This window comes from Vespula pensylvanica, chromosome 11 (assembly GCF_014466175.1).
Source record: "Vespula pensylvanica isolate Volc-1 chromosome 11, ASM1446617v1, whole genome shotgun sequence".
In the NCBI taxonomy this organism is placed as follows: Eukaryota; Metazoa; Arthropoda; class Insecta; order Hymenoptera; family Vespidae; genus Vespula; species Vespula pensylvanica.
In genome coordinates this window covers 2,869,458-2,889,945 of record NC_057695.1, presented here as the reverse complement: position 1 = coordinate 2,889,945, position 20,488 = coordinate 2,869,458, and the positions used below count along the sequence as shown (strand labels likewise).

At 39.7% G+C, this 20,488-nt stretch overlaps 1 protein-coding gene across 3 annotated transcripts in view; it reads left to right on the top strand.

Moving 5' to 3' along the window:
• Positions 1 to 20,372, top strand: part of LOC122632951 (thyroid receptor-interacting protein 6) — a 217,738-nt gene extending 197,366 nt beyond the window's left edge. For all 3 annotated transcript variants that reach the window (XM_043820284.1, XM_043820282.1, XM_043820283.1), the window contains 2 exons: positions 16,206 to 16,349; positions 16,868 to 20,372. In XM_043820284.1, coding sequence (XP_043676219.1) covers positions 16,206 to 16,349; positions 16,868 to 17,030 — 307 coding nt within the window. In that variant the 3' untranslated portion in view covers positions 17,031 to 20,372. The remainder of the gene's footprint in view (positions 1 to 16,205; positions 16,350 to 16,867) is intronic.
• Positions 20,373 to 20,488: the final 116 nt, after the last annotated feature.

Here is a 20,488-nt window from a genome sequence, read left to right as displayed (position 1 = left end):
TTCTATTTCATCACTGATCTTTCGAAGTTAGTTTTCTTTTTTAACTAGATTTATTTGTCTATACCACTAATTTGGCATTAATTTAAACATTGCACAAGTTTTTTATTTACAATCCATTCTAACTATATTCATTTTAAAATTGAATTTACGACAGCAATCAATTCTTTATCTCACTTCATCGAACGAACATCTCCATCAGTAAATTTTTATTGGCAAAAAGGAGGACAACTTCTTATCGCTGTAGAATCGGGCGACTCAATTTCGGCGCCGCTATCGGGGACAAGGCTATCGATTTTCTAAAACTGCTTCCGAATAGGATCTCCGAAGAGGAGAAAAAGAAAAAGGAATATAACGGAGGCGAGTAATAATTCGAAAGCAAAGCCGCATAAAAGGGGTCTAGAAGGACAGCGGACATCGGTAGAGCATCTCGTTCTACTCGGCGATCGGAATAATTCCATATAAATGAATACTTTGTGGAAGGGAGAAGGAGAGAGAGGCAGAATGGGCAACGAACCAACAGGAATAACGATCGAAGAGTGCGGAACCGAAATTAATAGACACGGTTCTTCGTCGAAAATATTTTCACGAAGCAAAGTGAAAGTGAGGTATGATACGGAGGGATACGAGTGAGGAAGGAGGAGCGAGAAAGAAAGAAAGAAAGAAAGAAAGAAGAGGAGTGAGAAAGAGAGAGAAGCATGTTCCAAAAACTGGCGGTTGTGGCGGCAAGCCAAAGAGAGAAAGAGAAAGAGAAGAGGTCCGATCGCACTTAATAGCACGAAATTATGCCGAAATTGGATTTTAATTTAGCGGCCTCGAGGCAAATGTATTCAAATTAGCTCGGAGGAAATAACGAGGCCCTCCTCTACGAGGGCCCGCAGGGTTAAATAAATTTCCTTTCTGTTAATGATTATGTAGATTGAACGACATTTCTTTTCGTGCACGGCGATACGTCGCCTCGTGTCGCGTCGTTTTCGTTAACGTTCACGAAAGAGAGAAAGAAAAAAAATGGGACGGAAGAAGAAGGGAGAGGATATGGTAGAAGGCCAATGAAGGGTAGCGAAGGAGGGGAGTGCACGAAACCGAATTAAGGATAATTGCCTCGCGAAAGAGAAAGACCGAAGGAATGGTAGAACAAGGGTGAAACGTGGAAAGAGGGAAGGAGAGCCAATCATTGGTGTACCTCGGTCGCAGGAATCAATTTTCGAGGACGTGGCACGTCGGATTTCTCTTCTGCTGACCATCGCCAGTAATAACGATAGTATCTATCTTTCTGTTTTTCTCTCTCTCTCTCTCTCTTCTTTCTTTTCATCCTCTTCTTTTAACTTTTTTCTTTCTCTGCGAACAATCGCACGCGATTTGCATTGGTAATCATTTGATTTATATTAAGATGCGATTACATTTCAATCTTTAAAGTTATCCCATGTAAAGTATCCTGTTTTTGTAAGTATCTAAATTTGTTGTAATAGAAAGAGTGGGTCGAGAACTTTCTCAGTGTCTCCTGTAAAATCAATATTGTCAAGATCGTTAATACATACATAGAATTAGTTGCGTAGTTTTCCTAGCCAGTAAGATTAAACCGAAATAAACGGCTCCTTGTGTCGCATCGATAGTCGCGTGCCAAGCAAGTCGGGGATAAGAGAGATGGGGAAGGAAAAACAGGTTGTGGCTGGCGTGACGCGTACTCGACCTTTGACCGACTTGCAGCACAAAGTGTCGTGGGATATCGATTTAGGAAGACTCGCGGGACTTCGCAAGGGCTAAAGATTTTAATGAAACGATTTTAAAGGACTCAACGACCAAATTCTTTTGTTTCCAAACCAGTTTATACAGCATAATATAATTATCATTAATAACTTAAACAGTTAATGATTATAAAGGTGAAATAAACTTGATGTTTGAACGGTTTTAGTAAATTTCCAAGTTTTTCCATTAATATGAAGGAGGATTTATATAAACTGGAAAACAATATCTGCAAACTGTATTCTATATGTTGATTTATTTTATCTGCACTGTATGTTATTTCAGCAACACAGGCGAACAAAATCTGTTGATATGAAAACAGTGCGATCATCAAATATTTTATAGAGACAATTAACCAATTTTACAATATGTATATCTTTACAATCAAATAACCCGATCAAAATTCACGTCATTATCGATATATTTCCCTACATTGTTCCGATTTTCGATTCGAGAAATTCTGCGAACAATGCTGAGTTTAAACGAGTGGTATAACGATGCCGGAAGGAAAGGAAAAACGAGGAAAGGAAAAAAAACAAAAAGTGCAAGAGAGAAAGAGAGTAAGGGAGAGAGAGTGGAAATTCGTAACCAGAAAGTGTCGAGCGAGAAACGTGTTGCGTTAAAGGCATAGGCTACGATAAAAAAAAAGGGTTAAAAGGGAGTGATACTAGGCATGGTTAAAGAGAGAGAGAGAAAGGGGGAGATACACACACACGTAGAAAACAGAAGATCGCGAAAGAAAGAGAAGAAACGTCCTTTGAATCAGACCTAAGCGAAGGTTCGTAGGAAAGCGCCAGTGGAGTGTACGCGAAGAGGTAGGATGTCGAGGAGGAGGAGATGCTGGAAGGGGAAAGGAGAGGAAGAAGAGGGGACGGAAAGTGGAAGGGGTAGCTAGGAGTACCAGGCAAAAGAAAACGAGCGTGCGGAGGGCGCGACATCGGCCGCTGCAAATTGCAATTTTGTTGTGAGATCATTATAAAATACATAATGCCGAGTCGCCTACTACCTCCCACCCTTCCGTCCGCCATCCCTCTTTCTCTTCTTCTTCTTCTTCTTCTTCACCCATCGTTTCTCATCCTCTCGGCATTGCCACACCAGCCGCAGAATCCTCCCTCTGCCTCCTCTCTCTACTTTTCCCTCCCTCTCACTCCCTCTCTCTCTCTTTCTCTCTCTCTCTCTCTCTCTCTCTCACTCTCTCTCTTTCTCACTCTCTCCAGCACCTTCAACCGGCAGGCATCCTCCGGCTGCACGACGGAGTTTGTACGAGAAGAGAGGAGGCAGCGTCTCGTTAAAAGTTTCTAGCGACGCGTATTCTTAATAGTCTGCGCGCGGACACGCCGTCATTAAAATTATAACCAACCTCCTATGCCACCTACTACCTCCTCTCTCTCTTCACCCCCACCATCTCAAACCCTCTCGTTCTCCTCGTCCTTCTCTAACCATCACACTCCTTTCCAACCGGCCACCCAACCATCCTGTTTCGCAGCTTCCGCGTTTTCGCATTTTCCATCCCCTTTCACTTGCTCGCAACGACAGCCCGGGCAACCCGTTCCTTCCTCCTCTTGCTTCTCTTACTCTTACTCCGTTAACGCACACTCCCTGAATGTGTCCGTTTAATCGAGCGCTGATGAAATCAAGAGAATCCACGCTCATCTTCAGACTCATACTTCTTATTCTAATTCTGATTGTCAGTCTGGTGACTCGTTAGGTGTGATCATTCTTGATTGTCCAAATCGAATATTGAAATACCTTATAGAAGTGAACGCTGATTGAATCGTAAAAATTTAATGTAATGCAGTTGCCGCAGTTTCGTTCTATTTTTATTGATGTCCCAACATTTTCAACCTTCTGCCTTATAATGGATCAATTAATAGTATCCAATCATCAACAACAATATCTTGAAAGAAAGTGGAAAAGGTTTAGAGAGAAAAATAAAACTATGAAACGAAGAAATACTTTCGATCCAGGGTCATAATGTAGGTTTAAACTTATGAAAACTCGTAGCCCTGGTAAACGCGTAAATACGGGGCTACCGGATAATATTATATATGCATATTATATATATAATACATATACACAGGTGTATGCTCGTATACATGTATTCTCGTGAATAAAGTAGCGGCAGAACCCGGTTGAAGGAAACAGAGAGAGAGAGAGAGAGAGAACGAGAGAACCCATGTCGGATATAATCGTCCGGTATTTAAGTAGTGAGTTTAGATACACCGGGTATATTTAAACGTGCTTATTATCATATAAATACAAGTTGGACGTTCAATTTACGCGGCCGAGTTCTCTCGCTCTTCCGAAGCCCAGCTCCCTCAACCTCCTTGCCGTATCCCACCTCGACCCTTACCCGTAGGAAACCCACGCGAGCGCACGCTCGTGCGTAAGCGTCTCTACGTGTCGGCGGAGTTACAAAAGTTATTATTGTTATTACCGTACCGTTTCGAAAGTTTTGTTGCTCACGCTCTAGCTACCCACCCACTTACACCCACCTTACTACCCACTTTTCCTTCCTTTCTTCCTTCCTTTCCGCATTTACTTTGTTTCCTTTCTGTTTCCTTATCTCTCTTTTTCTTTGTTTCTCTGATCTAATCACAACATTCTCATTAGTGCTAGATTTAATTAACGTAATCAAGTTTTCTCGATACACGAGAAAGTATATCGAATAATTTATCGAATTCATTCTAATAGTTACTTTAAACCTAAGAAATTTGTTTTCTTTCGAACAAACAAATTTTCTTAATTCCGGCCATTTTTAATACATTTAGTTGTAAATAACATAGAGATTATATAAGAAAGCAACGAAATTTATTACAAACGCCATTTCGGGAATACTTTCGTCGTTCTATCCTTTTGAATGAACGACTCAATAAGATCGCAAAACAAGTAACTTTTAATCTGTCCTCGCGTGACGTGGATTATGTCTGGACTGGCTTATCGACGCGTCGTTCTTGCGTCCTGTCCACTCTTTTACTCACCCTTCTACCTTTTCGACATGTCTCGTCGAATCCAATGGTCTCGATCGACGGAGGATAAACTTTATACAGTAAAAGGATTATAAAGGAATCCTTTAAAAATGCATAAGTGTACTGAAAGAATAATCGGATCTTCTGATCAATTGTTTACGTCGTTCAAATGTAATCAAGATAATTTATTACTTTTTAATTTGTATTATATCAAATATTTTCAACGATACTCAAATTCTTTCAACGATATAACCCCATCTAAGAAAGTTTCAAATCAAACGACTGCTTTTTGAAACAAAATTGAATATGAAAAAAGTTATGAACATATTTAAATAACCTCAAGCGCATTTTAATTATATCAACATGAAAACCAGGCTTCGTGTCTCCACGTAGTCTACACGCAAGTATTTCGCATTAACCGGGCTTAATCTTGCCATATAAAATATCTTATGAAATAAAAGCGCGTAAAACGAAACGTTCTAAATTGAAAATTCTCGAATAATTTAATATATTAATGGAGGCGCTTTGAATACGGATGCCTCGGAAATTTATCGTTAACCCGAACTTGCGCGTGCTCGCTCGTTTGATTTTGTGCTAGCGGATTTTTATGCGTGGCAACCTGAAACATCCAATTTCAAATTTCGCGAGTAATTTAATTCAACAATTTGCGCTGGTTCGCTAACGCGCACGCGCACTAGCGCAAACGAAATACAGTCGTAGCGACCCTTTGGAAAATTTACAAGCGTGCGCGCGCCTACTCGATAGAGAGTGAAATGTGAAAGAGAGACCGAGAGAACGTTTTATTTAACCACACTGGTCTTTCACGCTCGAATGAAGTTTAAGAAATTTGCATTTCTCGGAGAAGTTCGTAATTATGATTATCTACGTGTACGATTGTGACTGTCAGAATGAAAAGAGGGATCAGAAATTTTTATCATGATTCCAACGTCCCTTCTCTTACTTCCCCCATTTTCAATAATTTTTAATTAAAAACTTCATTATTCTTTTTCTTTTCTTATAATAATACACATCATCGTAGTTGGTTATTGTTTCATGGCGAACTAAAATAAGTAAGAAAAGAAAAAGAACAAAAAAAGAGAGTGAAAAAGTCTTTTCTAATTTACGTAGAAACGAGGGACGAAACGAAAACGCGAGAATGTCGAAATGGCTGACGGCCGGTCGATATCTCGAATTATACATTCTCTTGTCGGAGGAGAACGGCCAGCTACCGTGTGTGTATACCCAACGTTCGCGCGCGCGAGAACGTGCCTTTTAGATATATACATAGATACTATATCAATGTACCGGGGTAATAACCCCCGCGCGATTATAAAGGCACCATTTGGCTTAATATTTAACGATCTTATTAATAACTCAGGGAATACAGAAAGAACCATGCACGAGTGTCTCGTTTCCGAATCGATTATCTTTACGGACTACACCCCGACTTACTCCTACACCCCCATACCTTTCCCCATCCATCTTTTCCATGAATTTATGTGTTATCGATGATTCTTCTAACAAATTGCAGAAAAAATAAACGACGCTTAAAGTTTTTTTTACAAGAAAAAAGTATTTCTTTAACTGAGAAAAAGAAAGGAACTGACTAGAAATTAATACAGTTATTATTTATACATATATTTATAATATTGTCAGATAAAAAATAGTATTTTTTGCCAGATCGATTTTGTAAATTTCTATTATAGTTGATCAATGTTAAAAATTCAGTATAATTCGAAGGTACATATTTCTCAGACTTTTACTATTACTGGAAAGATTTGAAGAAATTAATTAAACACAGGTATTTAACTATTAAATTTGCTGTCAGAATATCAATCATTTTTGCAAGAAACAGACGTTTAATTAGGTAATTATTCTACTGATTCAGATATAGATTGTTTCTTTTCAGATATTATACTTATTTAAATGTAGATTGTTTCAAAAGAAAAATAATTTAAATGTTATCAAATTTTTATGATCAAACAATTTATACATTGTGAATGGCTTTATACATACACCTTATTTCTTAAGAAAATTTTTAGATCAATTTATATTCCCAAGGGGGATAGAGAAGAAAAACAAAATAAAAAGACTACACTTTCCGTAACGGAGGAACATAAAGGGCATCGTTTGATCCGGGCACACATGCTCTCTTTCTCCGTCTCTTACTTTTACACACACGCCATCGAAGGATCGAAAAGCCGCTGTCGGTCCAGCCACTCTCGTTCGAATCCTTCTTTTTTCTCTTCCCGCGTATAATCGAACCCAGCGAGACCACCGCCTGGCATGGCAGATGTCCCAGACTATACTGACAATAATTGCCTGATTTCGTAAAACCTTTCTGTCTTTCTCTCTCACAGTCTTTCTCGTTCACTTACAGCAGCAAGATAGAGAGAGAGGGAGAGAGAAAGAGAGAGACCTGAATTCGACTTAATTAGTTCATTTAAATTAGCCGTTTCTTTCCTGGTAGAGAAAAAGAGAGAGAGAGAGAGAGAGAGAGAGAGAGACAGACAGAAAAAGACAGAGAGTGAGAACGACTGGCTCTTTGCCTGAACTGTCTCTCTCTCTCTCTCTCTCTCTCTCTCTCTCTCTCTCTCTCTCTCTCTCTCTTTCTCACACAGAAACTATCTATATAAACCCTCACCTACTCGTGCTCGAGTAAACACTACCTTAAGACGGTGGATAAACGTTTCTCGTTGGAGCAAGAGAGAAACAGGACGTCGAAGAATTTTCGAGTGCGAGGGAGAGAAAGTAATGGTATTCGTTCTAAGCTCGTGAAAGTGCATGTACGAAGGGACGAGTGCGCGCCCGCGCGCGCACGTGAACTCGTAGTGGCAGTCGTGACTGATCGATGCTCCTACTGCAGGGTTGCCTCGGTGTAGGTTCAGGGGTGGGCTTGACGTGGAGAAGAGAGAAAGGGGCAAGGTGACGGGCCTGCGGGATGAGGTTAGACGAGGAAACAAAGCATGCAATCAAAACGTTAATTACATTAAAATGAGTCGAAGATTGGGCCAATCGAAGATGCCCGAAGCTGATGGCCTCGAACGGAGTAACGTAGAACGTGAAGCGTCGAAATCTACGATCGTTTTACTTGTTTTCTTCTTGAGCGACTCGAACTCGAATTAAGTGGGTCTCCGAACGGGCAAGTTGTCTCGTGAGAAAGAGAGAGAGAGAGAGAGAGAGAGAGAGAGAGAGAGAGAGAGACAACGGGATACGGTTAAAATCGATTTCTCGGTACGTTCGAGTTTCAAGTCGACTTCGTTTCGAGGTCGATAATAATTAATCCGATCGACGTTGCGAAGTTGATCGACTCGACGATAGCGATATTCGTATAAAAATTTGTTTGTACTCGCGATCAGTTCGTAACCATCGCTAGAAAGGGCCCGGCCCAATATCTCAGCTGACTTCTAATATGTGCGCGCGTTGTTCGATATATCCGGCCAAATTGCGCTCACAAGTTAATAGGAATTTTGATTGACTGAATTAAATGGGTATTGGAAATGCGGCTTTTTATATCGATTAGCTTTATTAGAACCCGTCGCAGCTCGACAACGGGACGAGAGGAGACGGAAGAAAAAAGGTCGAAGATGAATGGGTACGAGAAGGGACGCACTGGCTTGTTCGTTCGCAGGGGAGATTGGGGAGGTAGTGAAAAAAGCTCACCGAAGCAATTTGTTGTTAAGTCGGAACTCATTTTCTAGAACGCACACTACCTAATACCTCAGCATACTGGCTGCTGCGGGCCACCTCATTACTGGACCTAGTCAATTTCAATTTAATTTGCCAGTCGACTATTTCGTTTCGTGAAAGAAGGGTGGAAAAGGGAGAAAGAGAGAGAGAGAAAGAACGAAGAAACGTGTCGTCGTCATACGTTACGCCATGGCTACGAACGATCGCTGTGTCGCTTTTTAATTAAAACTGGAAGCCTCACCGTACGAATTAATCGTTATTATCCGTAAAATTAAACTCGACTGGCTTAAAGACAATTGCGCGATACCTCATGTAAATACCGAAATATATACGAGAATCGTTCACGCAACAAACGAAACTTACAGGAACAAAAATTAATCTAAGAAAATCTTTTTGGAGAAAAATAAAACGATGTTAAGAAAATTATTCTTTCATTTTTGAATATTCGCAACAATATTATTTCGAATTAAAAACGGTGTATAATGCTTGGTTTATTAAACGGAATCGTAAAGCGATTTGTACGACAAAATTTACACGAGTTGTCCGTAGTTACATTGCCTTCCACTGTAGTAGAACGGAAAAGAACACACCAATGTAAATCAGGAACTCCACGGAGAAAACAACTTGCGGAAAGATTACAGGAATATTTTTGCATACGATTTCCTGTACCGAGTGTTATTGTCGAAGGAAATAATTTTTTATGGTACAATGTGGCGCCATCTATCCGCAACTATATACGACTATACACATTAATTATATTATCTAATTTTACCAGCTTATTGATTCCTCGAATACTTGAGCATTAGATATTCTATGTAATAATTTCTTTAAGATTGGAAATATATATAAATAAAGAGAGCAAATCGAATTTAAAAGAAATCAATGAAGTTGTTTTTTTCTTTCTACAACTTTACCGTAGGAAAAGCCCCTTTGATGTGAAACGAATGGCCAGGTGTTGCTTCTTCTCACCACCACCGATCACCTTAGTGATTTTCACTTGTTTTCAATAATTATCGTATTCTTTTGATACCTTTGTCTCTCTTTCGTGATTCCTTAACGCTTTTTAATGTATCTTCGTTAAACGCCACGTAAACTGATTATTGACTAAAAGACGAGAAAGCTTTGTGCATTATAAAAACAAGAAACGTCGAGTCGAGTCCACGCTATTCAATTTTCAGTGGCTCGGATCGTAATACGGCTGGTACAAAGTTATAATTTCTCTGTCTCTGTTTCTCTCTCTCTCTGTCTCCCTCTCCTTCTTTTTCCTCCCGTTTTCAGGCGATGGGGGATGATGCTAACAAGAGAGGAAGAGGAAAAGAGAAAAGGAGAGAGAGAGAGAGAGAGAGAGAGAAAGAGAGAGAGAGAGAGAGACATAGGGACGCGCGAACGCGTCGAAATGAACGCATTTACAGACGCATTCTCTACATGGTGTGCATGTACGAGTAACACACACGCAGTAGTTCGCGCGCGTACCTACTAATGAGTTAGACCACCTTACCCTCGCCACTTTAATTGTCTAAAGCGCAAATTGGGCGACTTTAATTAGCGTAATTATTTGGTTCGTTTGTCCGTTTATCCAAGATTCCTGGATCGACCGTGGCTGGTGCTTCCCTGCTTCGCTCGCTAGCTCGTCTACCCTTCTACACGAGCGTCTCCCTCTCCTTCTCTTTCTCTCCCTCTCCCTCTCTGTCTCTCTCTCTCTCTCTCTCTCTCTCTCTCTCTCTTCTACCCTCTTTCCATCCCCACCCTAACCCCCACGGCTTTCTACAAACCTCTCGCCTTCGATCCGAGCTCTGTCTAAACAGATTCGTTAGTACTTCGTGCGACTACGTGCCATTGTTCGAACAGCCGTACGTTCTTTTTTTTAATTAACAAAATGTTAAACTCTCCAAGCTTGTCAACCTTATCATTGTTCCAACGTTCGACCTTGACGATTCCACCATTTCACCAACTCACCCCTACTTACTCCTTGATTATACTAATTTAACTTTGGACGGAATTGGAACCTTTGTAATTCGTGACTATTCGGTATTGCAACGGCATATTATGTAGATATCGTATCAATTTCAACTCTACATTCGAATCTTTCGACATAAACGACTTCGTTAAACATAGTTTAGAATTAATGTTTTAATTGATCGAGATGTATTACACAAATTATCTTCGAGTCTTTCTACAATTTGTTATTAATTTTAATCAACGTTGCTGATAGATTTTAAAGATCAGTAAAAGAAGGAGATAAAACACGTTAGTAAATTAACGATTGATTTGGAAAATAGTGGCTCAGTTAGGTACTCACCCGGTATATACACCACGTGGAATAGGTATTGCAGACAGTCCGTCCGAACTAATTGGAATTATGTTCTGACTCTCCCGCTTCACGTCCACTTTCCAGCCTCAACCCCCTTGCAACCCCTCGTAACCGACAGCTACTCTGCTCGTCATTGGACACGAGACTCATTTTCCTATTGTAGAATTTAATAATTCGCTACTCTCGATTTACTCGATCGACATGATTTTATTCGTTCACGGAATGTCCGTGCAAGGTAAACATTTTCTCTCCTCTCGTTTGTTACCTGATAATTTGTCGCCATATGAAATGTCTCGCATATAAATGGCTTAAAACACGCTTGTATTTTAGATAATAATTTTGAACGATTAAAATGACAATTTACAAGAATAGCTGCTATATAATTTGTAAAGATGTTAATAATGATTTATACAAATAGGATTAAACTAAAAAATCTTAATGGATAGTCCATAGAAAAATTAAAGAATAATTTTGTTTATTTCCGATTTTCATAAAAATCAAGTTTCTTCTTTTGTCTTGAAAACTAGAATTTAGTATATATCCATTACGACGACAAGAACTCAGCATTTCATTTATTACTAGAACTCAAAATGATAGAGTATACTTCTACGTCCACTAAATTGAATGAGCGAATACTGACCTACATAAAACCTGGAAAAAGGTGCAAAGCAATACGTCTTAGCAGAGAGAAGAAAAAGTTATATCGTATATTTAGATTTTGATGGTTCAAATGTAATCCTTAATTGAATTTTTAGTATTATTAAACTTATGCGAATGGCATGTTCGAAAAAGAGCATTCTTATAAGTAAATCGATAATAAATTTTAATTGCGTTATTGTTATCAACCAAAGTCCTTGACCGAATCGCCTTATCGATTTCAGCTCATGATTACTTAATTAGAAAAGAGAAGGAAAAGATAAAGAACGAGATAGTTGAAGAAAGATAAACTGTGAAAAATGGCATGAACCATATTCGCTCGGAGAGGAACGTTAACCTGCCGTAATATTCTCTTTTATCCCCTTCTCTCCTCCTCCCACTCGCTTAAAATCCTCTTCTTCACTCTCTCTCTCTCTCTCTCTCTCTCTCTCTCTCTCTCTCTCTCTCTCTCTCTCTCTCTCTCTCTCTCTCTCTCTCTCTCTCTCTCTCTATTTCTCTCTATCTATCCCTTTCTCAACATCATCGTAGCTCGGAAACGAAGCGTATCGTGCTCCGTGAATACGCGCCTTTATCGTTTTTGCTTGACATTCTACTCCATCTACGGCGTACCAAGAGAGCTCGATAATTAACTGCGAACAAGTCGAATCATTAAAGATACATCGAGCAGCCATAAAAGTAGAGAGAAGCTAACTGCTCTTGAAGTATCTTCAAAATACGAAGGATCGATTGATTCTGATGATACTCATTCTAACATTTAAGTGAGAGATAAAAAGAAAAAACGATGGACTGATAAAAACAAATAACAATAATAATATAAAAAAAAGAGAAAACGTCGAGAAAGAACGTTAAAAAAAGAAAGAAAAAAGAAATAAAACAGAAGAATCAGAGAAAGAATTGAAACGTCATTTTGCGAGCAATCATCGAGCTGCCATCCAGTGGAGTGAGAGTAAAGGAGAGAGAGAAAGAGAGAGAGAGAGAGAGAGAGAGATCCAGTCAGTGCAGATCCCCGACAGATAAATTAGCAATTTAATTATAGAACTGTCAGGCGGTAATTAAATTAATAACGAGAAACCTCGAATCCAATCCGATCCGTCCTGGCAACCTTTCGCGCGCGTTCACTCTCGAGAGGTAGGTAGAGTAGAGTAGTAGTCCATGCGTGGATATGAATGTAGAAACTTGGAGGGAACCAGCCGACTACGGGTCGTTTCAAAAGTACGTTCATGCCAACCTGTTACACCCGATGATGGCTAGCACTGAGATTAAAACGACAATGAGATGTTGAGCTGCTTCTTCTGTCGTTTCCTTTCCTCTTTTCTTTCCCTTTTGTCTACCTTTCCTTTTTCCTTTTTTCTTCGCAGAATCCTCTCTCCTCTGTCCGCCAAGGAGGACGGACGATAATCTCGCGATCGAATATGGCGATAGGAACGTTCGACGGAGTTACGATCGTCGAGGGAGAGAAAAATCATCGAGTGAGCCCCTTGAGTTAACGCTAATTGCGTATTTGAGATTTCAGGCTCGGAGGGATACGAGTTTCGTGCACGTATTCACTTAGGCGATAATAAATTATGGGGTTAATGGATTCGCTCCAGGGTTGGGTTGGAAGTAGCGCGTCGGCGTGTATGTGTGTGGGTGATAAAGACTCTCGTTTAAACTTTTTCACCGTAATTTTTGTGGAGTTTTATTGACGGTACTAAAGCTGTAGTTAGGTACGTGAAGTATATGGGCCGATCGAAAAAATTAATAAAAAGAAAGAAAAAAAATGATACTACAATTTAATTATCCCGTGAAGAGGACAATTATTATAATTAATTAATTTATCCGAGTTTTCAATCGATATCATAAGTAAAAATGAATACTAAAGGAAAGACTTTTTAAAAAAAGAAAAAAGAAAAAGAAAAGTGTATGATTTTGCAACATAGATGCCTCTTTGAAAAACAAAGATTCGATAAGACGTTTCCATAGGTACAGCCATGTGTCTTTATAACGATTAGGAATTTTTTGAATAATTGTTTTTGTTAACATAGGAAATTAAAATGTATTTCTTTATCTAAATAAAAAGTATATGCTCGAAAGCACCATTGGATTCGAAAACGCGTGTGCTCCCTTCGAATCTTGATTCGACATATCCGCGTATCGTTACATAGCTAATTGCTGCATAAACATCAGGCTTTACGAGGCCTCGCTATGCGCTCGACAACCGCACCGCAAACATTGACTGCCATTAACTTGGACGCGAGTGTGCGTATTGATGCGTTCGTATGGAAAGCTGTGTGTCACCCATGGAAGGCCGAACGTGCGTTTAAGACTACTGGCCGTGTAACAGGACCGCCGAGTAATTAGCGGGAATGTTTCGGAAATTGCTCGGATCTTTTACTCTTATTTTCCCTTGCTCTTATTCATTATTTTTTACCAACACTCGATACACTACGTTTTATCAACCTTTTGATGTACCTTCCAATAGGCCTTCGCAATTAGAAATTATTAATCATCGTTTGTTTCAAGTGTTATGCCACTATGTCTATTACAAACTTTTGTATTCATTTTTAACTAAATTAAACTTAATAAATCGAATTACCAACATCATGTGAATACATCTACATTGTAAAACTTTTTAAACGCCATTTAAACGATATTTTACAATGAAAAAATATTCGCGTGCCAATTTTGTTGACATTTTGACATTATTATATAGTAAAGATTTAACGATCAACCTTTTGCTTCGACATGACAGACTGAAAAATCATAGTATAATAATTCAGGAAATTGTGTCCTAAATGTCATAAAAGATATTTGAGCCTTTTTCTCACAATAATAAGCAGATAGAGTGATACACAGAATTTTAATTTTAATTATATAGAAATTAATATCGTCTGCATTAACAAATCTCATTATAAAATGAAATAAAGTATATTCGTAAATAACTTTGTACTTAACCATTGTTCTCAAAACCCCCATGAGATCCTTCAGTCTGTTCTCTCATTAATTAATTAAAGAGAAACGCGCATACCGTATAATAATATTAATATTAATTGGCTTTATTATTATGATTGAATAATTATGCAGAAAGAGACGCAGCTAAGAGATGCATATATCTGATTGACTTTAATAATATTCACCTAACAATTTACTCTAATAAAGAACATTAGTGAACGTTCACGAGTATTTTATGTACTGACACATACGTCACATACATCTTATACTAATTGTACATTCATTTCCTGCATACACATTGCTAACATATGCATCCCGTAAACAGACGAACATCATAGGTTTATGCAAACGCACAGTACCAATTGACAAGCCAACTCTACTACCTAAATTAAGAATGGCAGTAAATAAGCGAGTAAAACACAAGGATTATTATGACAAGAGATCATAATGGAAAATAACTGCTTTGCTAAGATCTATTGTTTATTATCTTATGTTGTATTAGAAGTCAATATTGAAGGGAAAGAACTATCTCTTTCTCTCTTTACCTCTCCTCCCTTTCCACCCTCGTAATACGAAACAAGACGATTCAAACGAAAAGGTTTCGTCTGCCCCCTTTATCCAGTCTCGCAATTTACGATATAATTACGAGCAGACTGGATTAGCAAATACTCGAAAGCAACAATTATCTCTTCGTAGACACATCAGAGAGTTGCCTTTTCTTTTCATTCAAAATTCTAAAAAGTTTCTAAAATGATCGTTCAAACGATCCATTGAAAGATCAGCGAGAATTTAAATATCACGATCGCAATCATTTGAAACAAGTCTATATTAAATTGATGCAACTAAAATGAAATGTAAAAATTGATTTTCCGTTCTCGCGCTAACTGTTCTAGCATTAGCGTATAAACGTAGGGAATATATAGAAAGCGAAGATGAAGAGAAAGAGAGAAAATGGCTGGGTACTTGTTGGTAGGAGGATAAGAAGAGAACGGAGTCGTTATCTACTCAGGACCGTTACTTCGTACGAGAACCGTGCTGCACGCCGATAGAAACGCGCTGTGCTCTCCAGTCCCGAGTTATCTGGCCAGACTGCCAATTAAAAGGCGCATTTACAACACCTTATTATATCGATGTGCTCGTTTGCCCCGGCGGGAGATAGGACGAGAGGACTGCCGAGGAAAAGATAGAGAGAAAGAGAGAAAAGGAGAAATGTGAGTGAAAAAGAGAACGAAACAAGAACAGTAGAAAGGGACGACCTACGACACGTTTAAGAGCGAGACAGTGAAGGGAGTGATGGAAAAGAGAATGAAAGAGAGAACATGTACATACCCTATGTACATATGTATACATAGAGAATTCTGCATGAGCAATACAGTCGTCGCTAGCCTAACCTCATTTAGTTAGAAAGTGTTTGTACGCGGCGAGACTGGCGCAAGATTTAATTGGAAACGCGTCATATTTATCGTCGACTTGCGCTGAGACGGCTCGAAGAACGTCATCCCCGGGGCTGCCTGGTTTGCTCTAATTGGTCGCCCGTTTCCTCGTTCGATTCCACCATCAGGAGGATTTGTCGACGATGCAACCAAGCGTACACGATGATACACGCCGATTTTCGGGATCTATTCTTCTATCCATGAACATTATCCTGAGAATATGTTCGTCGATATGATGAAATCGAATAATGCTTGAAAAAATATACTTTTAATTATCACGTTGGATATGATCGAATCAATTTAACGTATTTAAACTCTCCTTCCGCATGCTTGAAAATAACAAAACTGAACTAGTCTAACATCTTTTAAAACGTCACAATTAAAACTTGTAATGCTTGATTCAATTACAAGGAGAACAGTTTATAGATCATAATAATATCAACAATTTACAATATTATTTCTTAATCGTTTCAGAATATTTGGCAGCAGTGGTGCCTGTGCAGGTTGTGGCAATCCGATACCTGCCAATGAAATGGTCATGAGGACGGGTGGATCGGTGTTTCACCTAAAGTGTTTCACCTGCAGCAAATGCGGTGGACAGCTTGTTTCGGGCGACAGGTGAGATTGGAAGCTATTGTTGTTGCTTTATTTCAAATAGAAAGGACTACAAATTATCCTGTCCATTAGGTAAAAAAAAAAAAGCTAAAAGCGATCGTTCATTCTAGTAATCAAACTATTCGGCTGTTCGAGCTTGCATAGAACTAATCCTTTGAATATCCGAACAAAACCGATACGATGTAACCATAATCCCGGATTCTGGATTCATAGGGAGACACGATCTACGTAGTATCTCATACTTGTATACAGTATTCATCTATCTGTCATATAAAAAAAAATATGTATGACCATATGGAACAGTTATATCATTTGTGAATGCCTTTACAACAGTCAAAGCGATCTTCAAATTAAAAATAAATCTCTCGCAACTTTTCAAATGCTTTTCAAACTCAGTAATTCAGTTTTTGGTCGGATCGATTTTTCAATAATCCTAAATTCTCTCAAATTCTTGATCCAAGACTTTTCAATAGAAGAGCCCGTTATTTCTTCGTCAAAGTAACGTCGATGCTGGTTTTCAGGTACTATCTTCTATCAGGTTCACCGGTTTGTGAAACGGATTGGCACAAGATACTGAAATCATCGAGCGTCGCCGCAGCGACTGCGGCAGCAGCAGCAGCAGGAAACGGGGGTGCACCGGTGAGGAAAGGTAAGGTCGGTCGGCCTCGAAGGAGCCGCGAATGAGGCGGCAACCCGGTCGGTCGCCCGAAGAAGGTTCAACCCTCTCCACAAGCGACGCCCGTTGTCGTACCAACGCAGGTCGACGTTGCGGACGTTGCCGTAGGAGGGGATCCCTATTCGCCGCCTCCGCCGGGTCATCAGCACTATCACCATCATCATCACCACCATCATCACGAACATCATCAGATGGGCCTTGTGCATCCGGGTCTGGCGGCTCAGCAAACGACGCACATGCAACAGCCATCGTCCGGCAGCTATCAGGATTGGCCGCCGTGGGCACAGGATCCTTGTGACTGAATAGACCCCTCCGACCTGGTACTCTGCCAGGTCTGTGCCCACCATGCGTCTCTCTCTCGAAGATCACGTCCTCCTCTCTCATTGCAAGAAAATTTCATCAGAAAAGATGACGTGATTCGTGATCGCATCGGGAGAATGTGCGTTGTGCGACGAGTGAGAACCAACCATACGTATGTATGTATCGTTCGATCGTCGTGAGTGCGTCAAAAACGAAATTGTACCGGCTGCCATCTTGCTTTTTCGTTCGATCTCCCGAAAAAAGTAGAAACGCCAAACTTTCGAGCACGCGCGGAGGACGAGTCGCCGTCGATTTTTCTCTTCGCTCAACACGTCTGCTTTCTTATCTTCTTTATTCTCCTTCAATCGATGTTCGGTACGTGTACGAGGCAAAAGGATGCTCTTTCCTTTTCGATCTAAGCTTTCAAGTTATGTTTCTCCGAGAAATCGAAACGCACAGAACAGACGACAGAGAATTCTCAAAGAAAGATGCACGATGAACGTCAATAAAGAAACTTGGACGATTCAAACGAGCGACCCATTTCAGATACCTCGACTCTTAGAAAATTATTTTTCTTTCAAAATTATCAGTCCTTTCGTCTCGCCGAGCAGCACGTTCCGTAAACTCGTTAAGCGTTCCTTGTTCCCGTGATCGTTAATGGTGTCTCTCGCTGCAAGGTGAAACCCCGTACCAACGTTAAGACTCTTAAACGATTGAAACCGTCATTTTAATCTTCCTCGATGGTTTCTACGTTGTCTTGCTTCTCGTCATTTTCTCTCTCTCTCTCTCTCTCTCTCTTTCTCTTTTTCTTCTCTCTCTCTTTTTCTCTCTCTCTCTCTCTCTCTCTCTCTCTCTCTATTTTTGTTTCTCTTATTCATAATAATCGAACGGAACTCATTCGCGTCGCGCGTGGAAAGTATTCGACAAAGAGATTATCAATTGAATACATTGAACGAGAAATGCACAAGTGGTACACTACATTCATAGTGGTTATATAGTCGCGAGTTTCTCAAGAAGCCGAAGTACGTATCTTCTACGCGTGGTTACATTGGCGATAAGTAGGAACGCTTTCTTTTACAGCCAATTGCTGCCTTCGAATAACGGCTGTGAATGTAGAAAGATGTAAATCTATGATTCCCTTCTTCCCTCGTATGAATCCTGTTCAAGTCTTGCGTGTGCAGAGAAAGAGGGGAAGAAAGAGAGAGAGAGAGAGAGAAAGAGAGAGATAGAAGTAAAAAGATGGGGTCATGCATGGAGCAATTGGAAATTTGCATCAGCATCGATCTATGACACTTGCGAACTTTCGTATATTTCTTCGATCGCTGAAATACAAAAAGAAACGAACATCGTTTTTATTTTCTATCGAAGAGACATCGACGATTTTGTGATCGCGCACATTTTAGAAAGTCGAATTGAACGACGAGGCGCAAGAGCAAGACATGCACTACATCAACAAACTTTTTTCAAGCGACAGGGTTACGATCATCCGCAATAAATGTAACATAAATGTATAATCTTATAACACGTTGCGATATAATCTATAAACCGCACGTAGCCAATGTCGTTTCTCGAATGTTGGACAGGCTTTTATCCCTTCCACTTCTGTTTTACGTGAAGAACAGGCAAGGGAAAAGCTAAAGCGACACTGACGATGAGCCAATTCGAAGCTCGATATCGAAACTAAAGACACAAGTTTTTGATGTAAACTGTACCATAATGAAAGGATACAAAAAAAATCACCTCGATCGTTATACGTTTACTCGTTCCGTTATTAGCGAACTTTTGTCTCAAGAGCTCTGCGTACTTAAAACAAAAAATATTAAGGGCTCGTAGGTAGGACTTTTGAAGAAAGCGACGCGGCAATCTTAGGAGCGAAAGAGAGAGAGAGAGAGAGAGAGATTGAAAGAAAAAACAAAATAACAATTGTCCTGCGCGTGAATCTAACGACCGATCTTGAGACCAAGCAATGCACTTTTTTCTGTTAGTATGTCATCGGTTGTTGGATCTCAACTTCTAATCACACGACACTCAACAAATTGTTTCGTGAAAAGAGAGAGAGAGAGAGAGAGAGAGAGAGAGAGAGAGAGAGAGAGAGAGAGAAAGGGAGAGAGTGCGAAAAAAAATAGAGAGGAAGAAGTGCCGCGCCGATGGGTCGTGTAATTTAATCTTGTACATAGGGTACCATTTTGTATATTGTTAAAAGTTTGTGTGATATAAATGGTTATGTATTTACTATTGACAAAAAAATAAGCGGCGACGGGTCCACCGCGCGAATCCAACGAGCAATCGTCCGCGCGATGACGTGCCATTGATTTTTTTTAATGTCGCCAAACGACGTATCTCACGACATGTATTTTCCTTTCCTCTTAGTTTTTCTGCCCTCTTTCAACTTATTTTGTCCTTCCTTAATTTTCTCTGATCATAATTATCTATTCGAAATGTTATTTCTTACGCTTAATTATTATTTCGACGAATTCTACTTTGTTCTATTTATCGATAGCTATTTAAGCGTCCCGCGGATCGATCGTCTGTTTCGCGCGCTCTTTTGACTCGTACGTCCGCGTTTTAAAAAGACAGCAATAAGAAAAGGTTCGAAATGGTCCAGAAGGGTCGATATCCTCTCGACTTCTGGAATAAATAATGCTCGAACTGCATCCTCGACTTCTGGAATAAATAATAATAATAATCATTATTATTATTATTACTATCATCGATAATGGGCGTTCTTGGATCTCGAGGCAATGTGTGTAAATATAAAGGAAACGGGGGACGCGCGCCGCAATTTCCAAAAATAGAATGACGTTGGAACTTCGACGGGACACGTCCTCGGTTTTTCTTCGGCGAACGCGCGCACAGATCGGCGACGATCTTTGGCGTTTAGTTAATTTTGTTATTTGATTTATCTCGATTTTTTCTTAAAAACCGGGACCGAACATCTTTAATGCGGTTTCGCAAGCCTCTTGTAAAATACTATTACACGGAAAGACTCGGACACACACATACGAACACGTTTATTAATTAATAAAAATACAACTTTTTAGAAAAATGTACGGCGGATATTGTTTATTATTACCGTATGTATCACCTCCCTTTTCAGCTTTTTATAGTTTTCTTCAGCCTTTACAACGATGAAATAAAGATAGATCCGGTAAAAAATAATTGAAGG